The sequence below is a fragment of the Haliaeetus albicilla genome, chromosome 2 (assembly GCF_947461875.1).
Source record: "Haliaeetus albicilla chromosome 2, bHalAlb1.1, whole genome shotgun sequence".
Lineage (NCBI taxonomy): Eukaryota > Metazoa > Chordata > Aves > Accipitriformes > Accipitridae > Haliaeetus > Haliaeetus albicilla.
In genome coordinates, this window is record NC_091484.1 from 8,165,350 (window position 1) to 8,177,861 (window position 12,512).

At 42.4% G+C, this 12,512-nt stretch overlaps 1 protein-coding gene across 1 annotated transcript; it reads left to right on the top strand.

Annotated features, from left to right (window-relative positions):
- Positions 1–1,997: 1,997 nt before the first annotated feature.
- Positions 1,998–12,136, top strand: CYP24A1 (cytochrome P450 family 24 subfamily A member 1). The gene is made up of 12 exons (XM_069804905.1): positions 1,998–2,663; positions 2,765–2,955; positions 3,149–3,242; positions 3,966–4,062; positions 5,279–5,370; positions 6,170–6,281; positions 7,674–7,819; positions 8,137–8,303; positions 9,077–9,155; positions 9,597–9,791; positions 9,900–10,011; positions 10,779–12,136. The coding sequence occupies exons 1-11, from the start codon at positions 2,454–2,456 to the stop codon at positions 10,008–10,010; spliced, it is 1,494 nt and encodes a 497-aa protein (XP_069661006.1). The 5' UTR covers positions 1,998–2,453; the 3' UTR covers position 10,011; positions 10,779–12,136.
- The last annotated feature ends 376 nt before the right edge of the window (positions 12,137–12,512 follow it).

Below are 12,512 nucleotides of genomic sequence, written 5' to 3' on the forward strand. Positions count from 1 at the left end.
CTGGCAGATCGTTTTTCAAGGAACATTCTCTCCTGACTTCTGAAGCAGAAATCAAACCACATTTTTTTCTGTAGCAAAAGAGGAGCATAGAAGAATATGTATCATAAGCTATCTATTTTTGATCTTCAGATATTTCCTGGTCTTTGACCTAAAAATACTCCTTGCCACAGTGTAGAAGTGAAGAGGGGTTTTCACTCATGGTTGTTATTAGCTGTTACAATTATTAGAAAATACCGGGAAGTCTTGTGGATAGACATCTGCAGGACAATGGTGACATCTTCACTGTTACAGGTGCCTCAGTGGAGTGATAGTCCTGTGAGGATATGCCCCCAAAATTCAGTTCAAGAACCCTGTAACTAGTGTCATTTTAAGATAACCCTTGATATGCTCTAAAGGTCACAAGAAAAGATCTTGCTGAAAATTAAAGGCTTGTTTTTGAGATTTCTTAAAAGGGAGGGGAGGAAGAATTGAAGGCTGAAAATGCCCTTAGAACTGCACTTTACCAGAAATTGAGGCAATCATTAGCTCTCTCAGCTCCAGGCCTAGCTGAGCTACAAATACACTAGCTTCCCTGCCAGAGAGTTACATCACGACCACAGAAGTTAAATAAAACCTTTTCCATTCTGTAATTTAAAAACAGCTTAATAGAGAAGATTTCGTATTAACAGGGTGGTTTCTTCCCCATAGCAGCGACGAACATGGAAAAATTGACCTGTGCCCAGTTTAGTCTTGACTTGCCCATTCCAGACTCTTCTAAAGAGATCGTTTCACAGGCACTAAGCTGTGACCCTTCAAATGAGTTCATTTTGATTCCTTAAATAGACAGGTGTCCACAGAGCACACGAGTTGTCTCTTCTTGTCTGGTTTCTCAGAAGAACTTATCATTGAATGAAGCCTGAACTGCACTCAGTCTACAAGGACAGCAAGATGTGTTTTCAGTAGAACTGATTCAAAGAAAACGAATCACAAGAATATCAACTTGGGGACTTTCCCTAAAAAAAAAAAAAAAAAAAAAAAATTGCAAACCTTTGAACCAGCTTTAATTTTAAAGCCCACCCTAGAGAGTGGTCTGATCTTGTGGCCCATGTAGTATGATCCCATAGAATAAAATCACTGAAATAGAGGGGCAAGATTGGGAAGGATGTACAAAAATCACAGGAAGAGTCTGCAGTGAGTTGTCATGCTTTTGTACATTTTTCTCTGTATTGATCACTGCTACCTTGGTCTTTTTATTGTTATTAATTTGACTTTGAGACATATGCCTTTATGGGTCTCAGGTTCCATGTCAGACCCATCTTCTGATTATTCCTCCGCTTGTCCCTTGCGTAACACACCCATCTATCTGCACACTCTGCGTCTTACTGTCAGACACTTAAATGAAGGGGATTAAGAACTGAGTCACAAAACACAACTTGAGAAAGACGAAAAAAGGTAGCGTGGGGTAGGAGAAAATCAAGTCCTCATTGTAGCATACCTGTCTGTCCTGGAAATCCTCTGGTTTACAGGTAGCTTTTTGTCTTGCAGCAAGATCCACAGCCTCTCTGACTTCTCTTGCAAGGAGAGGACAGAAGTACCCAGGTGTCCTGACCTGCTTTGTCTGTGCTAGCACCTCTCCTGCCTTCACTTGGCATGACAGCCTTCGGTTCTCTCTGAGGGTTACTGTGCAGTTTCCGATTAAGACTTATGGCAATAACTGATTTTTGTCGGAATTTAATGGCTGCCAACACTAATAGTGAAGGGAATTTTGCCTTCTCAGATGATGCACTCGCATGCCCTTTTCATAAATAGGTGGTTAGTCAGCCAGATAGGGTAAGAGCAGTCCACCCAACACAACTCGTTAGTTCTCAGCCCCTTGCAATTTTTATTCCATCATTTCAGAGTGCAACTACCGAGGAAAGACTGAACTACGCAGCCACCTGTGCACTGCGGTATGAACACCACAGCCCCCCCCACACTTCACGCAGTGCGCCCTGGCCGCCTCGCCCCGCTAAAAAGCCGATTTTTAATTTTTTAATTTTTTTTTTTTTTTTTTTTTTTTTTAAAGAGAGACAGAAATCGCTTTACGACACCGTTCGCTCGAGCGGGTGCCGCTACCTGCCGCCCTGGCCGCCTCCTGCCTCCCTCTCACCGCCGGCTCCGGAGCCACCGACAGCCCCCGAGGGAGCTCCGCGGGGCGGCGGGACCGGGACCGCCGGCAGCCCCCGGGGAAGCTCCGCGGGACGGAGGCGCGGACGGCGCTGGCGCGGTGCCCTCCCGCCTCGCCTGAACCCTTTCATGAACCGCTTCGCCCCGCAGCCTCCCCGGGCCGGGCGGGGCCGGGCGGGGCCGGGCCAAAGCGGCCCCACCTCACCCCACCCAGGGCTCCCATTGGCCCCCGATGAAAGTCCAGCGAGCCTCCCGGCTGCTATATAGGAACATCTCGTGGGGGGAATGGGTGTCTCGTCGCCGCGGCTATGGGAGCCTGCAGCATCTTCCTCCGGCCCCCCGCCCTCACCTGCGGCCGCGGGACCCCCGCGCAGCGCTTCTTCGCCTCCTCCCTCTGCGCCCTGCGGGGCCGCGGCCACCCCCTGGCCGCCTTACCCGGCCCCCCAAGCTGGCCGCTGATGGGCAGCCTGCCCGACGTCCTCTGGAAGGGGGGGCTCAAGAGGCAGCACGAAACGCTGGTGAGGAGGGCTGAGGGATGGGGATGCTGCGGGGGGGGGTGTCAGGGGAGCGCTTCGCACTCACCGGACCGGGCGGGGGGTTCTCTCTTCTGCGCCCCCAGGCTGAGTACCACAGGAGGTTTGGCAAGATTTTCCGCATGAAGCTGGGGGCTTTCGACTCGGTGCACATCGCAGCCCCCTGCCTCCTGGAAGCCCTGTACCGCCGGGAAAGTTCCTGCCCTCAGCGCCTGGAGATCAAACCCTGGAAAGCCTATCGGGACTATCGCGACGAAGGCTACGGGCTGCTGATCCTGTAAGTGGCCCCCGGGGAGGTGCAGGGAGGGCCGGTTACCGCCGAGAAGCGGCTGCGGCGTCAAGTTTGGGGCCGTCGGTGCGATGAAGGCGCTGCCGGAGGTGTCTCGTTGCACATGCCGCGGGTTTGATGGCTTTTTTTTTCTTCTTTAAGCCTTTCTCTTTTCAGCCTCGCTGTTTTTAATTCAATCTAGGGAAGGAAAGGACTGGCAGAGGGTAAGAAGTGCCTTTCAAAAGAAATTAATGAAACCCAGGGAAGTTGCGAAACTGGATACCGCGATCAATGAGGTACTGTGTGCTTTGAGAAACTCTTTCCCTATCCCCACTCCCCTGGAAACCTGGGAAATAAAAGCAGATCAAATGATCCGGTTTGCCTGCATAGCTGTCGATTTGCTCTACAGTAGTAAAACCATGAGTTCATACTCTTGAAATCATTCAGGGAATAGTAAGTACAAACTGATTATCAGGGTCTGACCAAAAGGGAGACCACACAGAAACCTGTAGTTGAGATTGCCCGTCCTCCCAGAACAATAAGATTATTCCACAATGATACGGGCTCCTGCAAACAGAGTTTTTACTTACTTTTCTTGCATTTAGTGGTTTTTGCCCTTACCCCCTATTCTTATGTTCCTCCCGTCAAGGAACACCTCCCTTTTTAATGTCTGTGTTCCTCACTGAGTTTGAGGAGCATCAGTGATAAACAGCTTTATCCTATTTATTGTGGAAGCTCCAGTATTATCCCAGCATCAGACTGAAGCATTTCATCCCTGTGGAGGAAAGCTCAGCTCGTCAAAGTACAAGCAGTAATAACATGACAGTTGTGTAAAATACAAGCATACGTTAACACAGGGAAATCGAATCTTGCTTAAAGAGCAGGAAACAGGAGTACTCCTCTCTTACGCGAAATTGTTATCTATTTAAAAGACAGCTGAAATGCTAAATTACACAGGATTTTTATTAGTTGAAGTCATTTTATTCCCTGCTTTTCTCTCTCTTCTCTCAACTGCTTAGGTCCTGGAGGACTTCATGTACAGAATAGATGATGTTTGTAACCACAATGGACAAATGGAAGATGTCTATTCAGAATTCAACAAATGGTCATTTGAAAGTAAGTTGTTTTTTCCCTGAGAATGGTATGTGTTTTGTACCTGCCATGGCATTTCAGTTAAAGTAGGATCAGTGATGAATGTGTAGGCTGATTATTTCCAAACTATCAGCCACAATATCATGGAAAGTGGGTTGCAGAAAAGCCAGGGGACTATCAGTAAAAGTGCAAAATTCAGCAGCAACTATACAAACTCTTCTGTCTGGTTATCTATGTGGCTTGTAAAAAAAATTCAAACATTATAGTGACTTATAAATCCAAAACTTGGGGGAATCACAGCACGTTTATCTAGAGCAGGATCAGATAACACATGACCGGTTTTGTCCATCTGATATTTGTTACTTATCAGCAGCAGAAGATCAATGAAATGATCCAATAACAGTGAAGAAGTATTTGTTTTAGACAATAGTTGGAAAATCCCACTTAAGATGTTTAGTTTACATTGGGGTTGAGAAGCACTGGAATAAGTTACCGACACAGGAGCCTCCATCTTTAGAAACCTTTCAGAGTACACTAAGGAACCATCTGCCAGGAATGACTTAGGGCAGAAGAAACTGCATCAGTGGTTCCCAAGAGGAGGGATGGTTGGGTATAGCGCATAACTGAACGAGCTCTGCCAGACGTGTCTGCTCATGGCTGGCTCATCTCGGCAACCTGTGTATTGAGTTCCTGAAAGTGGGGTTTTTTTCTTCCACTGTCAGTGGTGATGGCTACTTTTGGAAAGGGAGAAATAGTGACAGCTTTAAAAAAACAAACAAACAAAAAAACCACCCAAAAAACCAAGTGGAAACTGGTGGGGTGTGGGATGCTGCCAGTGTTTGCAAGTGGCTTCTGGCTGTGGAAAGGGCTAGGAGATGCTGGAGTAGATGGCCTCTTCAGGCCCAGTTTTTCTGCAACTCAGTTCTCTTCAGTAGTGTTTCCTAACAGCTTATTTGCCAAATATGCCAGCCCTGCTTGTCAGAATGATCTGCTGCTTGTGAGGGGATCAGTGGTGATTCTTATTTGTGAAGAAAGTGCCACTGTAAGGGCACCTTAGCTAGATATACTGCTACTTGGGTCTGAGGCAAACGTGCAGAGGGTGTTTTGAGTGCTGCTCTCACAGGTGTGTATCATAGAACATTTTTCAATAAGGTAATCCAAGCCATTCCTTGACAATAAATGGTGGACACCATGTACCTTTTTGTTTATATCATTTAATGCTAGGTTTGCTTAACAACAGGTATCTGTCTGGTGCTGTATGGAAAGAGGTTTGGTCTCCTACAGCAGGATGTAGAAGAAGAAAGTTTGAACTTCATCAAGGCTGTAAAAACGGTATGGAAGAGTCTTTACTGGGGCTGTAGTGATTTTCTACCCCTACAACTAACAAGAGCATACCAGTTTAAATGGGTCACCCGAAAAAGGAAACTTAAGCTTCTGTACCACATGTGTATGGGCAGGCAGCCTTGCATATCCAAGGTGACACTTACGTGCAAAACTAGTACTGAATGACTGTCTCATTTATGAAATTCCTAAATCTGTAGGGGAACAATGCTGTATGGACGTCAAGGTAATCCTGGAAATAGAGTTGTCAGGTTGGTTAGTTAACTTTCTTCTCCCTCTGAGACGCCTGTTGTGCAACACTGCTGTTTGTTGGGTGGGACTCTTGGAGTTGTGTGGGATTATGCGAATATGCTGGGTTTGGAGGTTAGTCATTCCTGCAAGCACACCTGCTGTGCATTTTGCTGCAACTTGGACTCTGGTGATCTATATCTGCCTAATTTTAGCCATCTAAAAGTTAGGTATCTAGCCTAGCCTAGTTTTTTAGCTCCATCTGTTGTCAAGGGAGAGAGAGGCACTGCCAAAGGGTGGCTTGTCCTATTCTAAAACAGGTGCCTAAAATAGATAAGATGAATCACCCACTGGCAAAGCCTCCTATCCTCCACTGGCTGTTCCTAATTTTTAGCTGGATATGGTCTAAGTAGGTTGAGAACCATCCTTTCTGTCCAGGATGGAAAATCTGCCAGAATCTCAACTCCCTGAAAATTGCCTCCTACTTTACAGTCTAATTGTGTTCAGAGATTGCAAGTAAATAGATTAAAGAAAGATTTCAAAAACTCTTTCTCCACCACAGATGATGGCTACTTTTGGAATGATGATGGTGACCCCTGTGGAACTTCACAAGGGTCTGAACACAAAAGTCTGGCAAGCTCACACTAAAGCATGGGACGATATATTTAAAACAGGTTCTTGTTTTAAACACTATTTCTTTCCTTTCCCTTAATCTCTGTTTCCTACTTGGTGGAATTAACTTTCTTCATACTTGCTGCTGCTCTATGCTGCTGTTAATTGCTGCCTTTGGCACAGACTGAGACACCTTTGCTGCAGCTAACCACAAACCTATTCCAAGCATGGGAGCACTGTTTTCTTATGACTAACACTTAGGTCTGGTTGTGGGGCAATACCCAATCCCCAAGGAAGCCCCAGAAATTTGGGAGCCAGCAACATCATGAGTCCACTTTAATCTGCCATAAAAGTAAATAGCCAGAAAGTGTGTAATATCTCTAAAGGCAAGGTATGTGAGTGAGAAAAGGGACCTCCCTCAAAGAGACCTCAAAGGGAGTTGTTTTCTTGAGAAACAAGAATTTTACATGCAACAAAAGCCTGTTTGCTTAAAAAAAAAAAAAAGATAGGCTTTCTGAACAACCTGGATATAGTCGTAAGTCTTAAAAACAGAAGCAATTTAAATCATAAAGTACAGTTTGGCTTTTTGACAACATTTTCTGTCTATTTAAGATGAATTGGCCTTCAAGGTTACAAAAATTACTCTAACTCCAGATATGGAATTAAGTCTATATTTTGCAATATTTTGCTAGACAGTGGCAGTTATAGCTATAGATTAAGAAAGATTTTGGTGCTTGAATGATTGTAATGCTGAGTGATATATTTCTCTTGGGTATTTGAGTACTTGATACTTCAGGACCTTTGGTCAGCCAGCCACATGTGCAATTATTTTATTGCTTCTTACTTTATGAGTTTTAGGAAAGACACTTCAAACCAGTTTTGTTCAGAAAAAAACACTGACAGTGACACTTTCACTTGACATGAAGATATCCTTACTAGGAACTGGTCTTAACAATTGGGATATTCATGAGAAAGGGCGGACAAAATCTAGTCCTCTATTTTTAAAAAAAAAATAGCATGTAGAAATTTGGCATCTATTTTTGCCTTCCCCTAGTAAATCAAAGGCTTAAATTTCCCCTTGGGGAGTCTGAGTGCTAAGTCTCTTTGATTCTTTAACACGTTGATCCCCTTTGAAGATCCAAGCTAATAAATTTTACACACTTGTATTTCTGTTTGCTAAATACTTCATTCAACACATCACTGATTTCCTTTCCTAATTTAAGAAAGTGGAATTCCTAATAGTTTGCAGGAGCTTCTTCTGTTCAGAAGTGATTTTTGTGACTATTTTGTCTAAAAAGTGAAAATACCATTATTCAGTATAATACTCATTGCCTGAAAAAAGATCACAGCTTGGTATCTTCTTTCAAAATCCTGCATGTGAGACATATTTTTGCTTTTATTTATAGTATTTTTAGTAATTTTCCATTAATTACCTCCTGTTTCTCCCTCCTCAGCCAAGCACTCAATTGACTGTCGACTGGAAAAACACTCTGCAAACCCCCAGGAGGATTTCCTGTGTGACATCTATTCTGCAGGACAACTTTCCAAGAAGGAGCTGTACGCTGCTATCGCAGAGCTCCAGATTGCTGGCGTTGAAACGGTAAACCTGACTTTCCAAGAGCTTGTTAAAATTAGCATCCTTCTAACTCCCTTCTTTCTTCCATAACCTAACCATCACAACACCTGAGAGTGAGCTAATCCTGTAGTTGCTTCAGTGGCCTAAGTGCAAGTGAATTTTTACCTGAAATCACTAGATTATTTCTTCTGTTCATTACTCCTAGAGAACAACATAATCCCTTAGGCTTACAAAATACCATAAGGCAGTGACCAGCTGTAAATGTTGCTTTGAACTTTTGGCAACTTCTTGTTTCTGTCACCACAAATGGAGGTCTTATGTTTCTTTTTGGTTTGTTTCAGACGGCCAATAGTTTACTGTGGGCTTTGTATAACATTTCACGCAATCCACATGTTCAGCAGAAGCTTTTCCAGGAAATACAGAGTGTTTTGGCTGTTAATGAGTGTCCAAGTGCTGAGGACTTGAAGAATATGCCCTACCTAAAAGCATGTCTGAAAGAATCCATGAGGTAAACTTCTCAAATAATTTGCAAAAAGCAAAATGATCACAGGTTTTTACCAGCTAGTGTGTACTAAGGAGAAAGAATTTTCTAGTTGTCAGGGTTTCAGCTGGGATGGTGTTCATTTTCTTTCTGGTAGCTGGTATAGTGTTATGTCTTGGATTCAGTGTGAGAAGAATGTTGATAACACACTGATGTTTTCAGTTGTTGCCAAGTAGTGTTTAGACTAAAAGTCAAGGATTTTTCAGCTTCTCATGCTCAGCAAGAAGGCTGGAGGGGCACAAGAAGTTGGGAGGGGACACAGCCAGGGCAGCTGACCCAGACTGGCCAAAGGGATATTCCATACCATGGGATGTCATGCCCAGTATATAAACTGGGGGGAGTTAGCCTGGGAGGGACTGCCACTGGGGAACTAACTGGGCATCGGTCGGCAAGTGGCAAGCAATTGCATTGTGCATCACCTGTATATTCCAATTCTTTTATTAGTATTGTCATTTTATTATTGTTATTATTATCATTATTAGTTTCTTCCTTTCTGTCCTATTAAACTGTTGTTATCCCAACCCATGGGTTTTACCTTTTTCCTTCCCATTCTCTCCCCCATCCTACCGGGGTGGGGGGGAAAGTGAGTGAGCGGCTGCGTGGTGCTTAGTTGCTGGCTGGGGTTAAGCCACAACACTAGTATATATAATTTTGTTCACCTTGTTGTTTAACATAAACTATGATAGATACAGGAAGAAGAAATGCTGGAAATTTAACCCATTTTGTTTCCTTCACTCTAGATTAACACCATCGGTGCCATTTACCACTCGCACCATCGACACAGAAATAGTTCTGGGGGATTATGTACTGCCCCAAGGGGTAAGTCAATTTAGCTTACTAGAATATTTTGTCATTGATTAACTGTCCTGTTGGACTGTCAGTTAGTGGACTCCATCCACTGGAGTTGGATGTATTTCAGTCTCAGAGTGACTTTGCCAAAGGATGAGTCCCAGGATAAGGAATGAGGAATTCACACCAAGAATTCCCATAAACTGAAAACTATACCTGCCTGCACTGCTGTTTGATTTAGATAAAAATATTTTGGTGTGCTATTTAAAAAAAATTCAAACTTTCCCATGATTTTCTGGGGAAACTATGACCTTTTCTGTGTTGGAAATAATCTTCAGAGAATTACACGACATCTTCTGAGGAAATTACCTCACCTTTACTGTTGCATTATTTTTTGCCATTAACAAACTGATTCACTTGGTAGCTCTAAGCCAATTTGTAATGAGACTCTCTCTATTGCTTTGTTTGTAGACCGTACTAATGATAAATAGCCATGCCCTGGGCTGCAATGAAGAGTACTTTAATGGCTGGACTCAGTTTAAACCAGAGCGCTGGTTTCAGAAGGACTTAATAAATCCTTTTTCTCATGTTCCATTTGGCATTGGGAAGAGGATGTGCATCGGGCGCCGTGTAGCAGAGCTACAGCTTCACTTGGCCCTTTGCTGGGTAAATACTCTAAAATGGCATTCTGTACACAATGCCTGGTTGTTCAACATTTAGCCTAAGCAGAAGATCTAGAAGCCAAAGCATGCTCACTGAATGTTTGTGTTTCAGCTCATTCGCAAATACCAAATTGTAGCAACTGACGACAAACCAGTAGAAACACTCCATTCAGGAATACTGATTCCCAGCCGGGAGCTTCCCATTGCATTTCACAGACGATAAGGTATGTGCATAAGGGTCTCCTGAGTATATAAGACATTTTTCTTGGAACATCATTTAGAATTTTTATAGAACTGTGAGTGTAAGAGAGCAGATATTTTTCTAAGCTTTATTCTCACGAGAGATTTATTAAATGCCATCACGTTTTGTTACTTCTAACAGAAAATATTCTATGTACTAAGAAGACAAATTTTGCATGGCTTATGGCTCTGCAGTTAGCTGTCTAGTTTTAAACTCCAAGACAGCATGTGTTCTGTGCATGATGCAGATCAGAAATGGGGAAATAAAAATTTATATATTGTAGGAGAAAATAATAGCCATTATTTTGTTATAATATAACTTCTCCACTGCATTTCTAGAAGATATTTCCTGAAAAACAGTATTTGATTTTGAGCTTCAATATACAGTTTAAAAAGAAAATGCCCTAGTGAAGGAAGAGTACACCAGTGCACTACAGAGTTTAGATAAGAAAACTTGATTTTAGACAGAAAGATAAAGAAAAGAAATATCTATTTGTAAATAGTCATGCGATGTTGCAACTTACATTCAGTTTTTTTGAACCAAAAACGTATAATAAGATTTTTCTCTGCTCACAAGCTTATACAAATAAGCTAACAAAAAAATACTGGGGGTGGTATTTTTTTGCTGGCCAACACCACAGGAAAAAAATCACCCAGTATAATCTGAGTAACTCCTTTAACTGAAGCTCATTCAGTGCTATTTGCTTTTAAACAATTGATCACTATATACATTCTTTTCTCTTTAATACAGCTGCAGAAAATAAATGCCAACCTTGCTGCTGCCTTCTCTGAAAAAATATACATCAACTGGGAAAGTCAAAGCCTATGGTAACCAGTGGAGAAACTGCAACGTGTGTCCCTTGAACAACTGCTGAGCTAGAAACAGTACCAAGAAAAGCTCCCATACTGTTTTATTGGGAAAATGTGGTTAGTTAGGTCAGCTGTAACTAGCAATGTAAAAAGGAAAGAAAAATACCATGCACGTTCATATACCTATGCAAATATACTGATTTAGTGCAGCTGAGGGGCTGTACAGGATAGAGCTTGATAATGAGCTGTGGCATGTTATGTATAGTTCTTGTTAGTGCACAGTGAAATTATCATAGCCTCAAGCTGTCCAGCAGGCTAGCTTGGAAAGAGCTGGTTTCCAGCTTGTGGGTGTCATATAGGACACCTGTGGGGACAACAGTCATGACTGAACTGGCCCTGTTAGCTCAGAGTTGAAGAGCTTTGAGGAGTCGGCTTAATGGAAAAGAAACTCAGTCCTTATCAAATTAGCAGTGTCATGAATTAAACTGAGAAGTAAGATGGCAGTCTGTAATAAGGCTAACAACAGGCCTTAAAAATTAGAATAATTAAAGAAGTATACTTTCCCTAACACTATTCACTTCCTTAATAAAAGGGAAATAAGAACAAAGGTATATAACAGGATTTATTCCTCATGTCTGCACAGTACTTTGAACAGTTGCAGTACTGTGCCTGCCACATACTCTGCTCATACCCAGAGTTTCATGCCTCCAACTCCCACACAAGCCATTTTATCACAACTTTATTGTAAAACCATAGTGGTCTTTTATTGCATGAAAGGCCTTATCCATAAATGGAATCACTGGAATCCTATGGGTTCTGCCACTATTAAATGATGATTATCCTAACAGGATAGTTACTTCATCAGATGAGTAATATAAAATGTATGTTTCAAAGACCCACAGGACATAAGGATCCTAAACATTTCAGAGGTCTGTTTCTTGTGGAGATTTCAATACCTGTATCTAAAGGTTAAAGTTGTCACTGCCCTGCATGTAACACTGTATGTTAACTATTATGGTCACTAGTGTATTTTTCCCATGATGCAGTTTCAAGGACAGGTTTATAAGTGTAAGCGTGAATGGTTATTTTTATTTTTGTACATTCTGAAATGATACAAGTCCTTAGCATTTGTTGGTCTGTCTCCTGTGTTTTTTTTTGTTTGTTTTCCTCTGCTGTTATACTCAGACATGTAAATGTAGCCATATTACAATGTGTAAAGCAATTTGTGCATTATCTGAATCTTTCTAGTCAATTTGGTAATAGTCAATTTTGTAATGCAATAAAGATTTCTATTTTTTTCTATAACTACTCTTCTATAGTTTCTTATAAAGTCCTTGTAGCCTTACAAAAATCTTGTCTTTCATGGTAACTTCTTGCAAAAAAGTTGCTGTGGTATTTTCATCCCTCTGCTTAATATCCTCAATGGCCTCGAACTTGAAATTCTACAAAATCAAGTTACTTTAATTCAACAGTGAAAAACTTCTGCTTTATGATACCCCCTCCCAAGTTGCCTGATTGTGTGCTATAATGATGCTCTAGCTGGGAAACAGTTTGCAAAGCCCAGCTCCCGGTGAAAGGGTATAGCGGGCACTGCCTGGTGCCCGGCCAGCGCCGGCGAGGTGGATCCTGGGTTAGCAAGTGCAGGGGACTTAAGCTCTGCAGCACAGAACCTTGA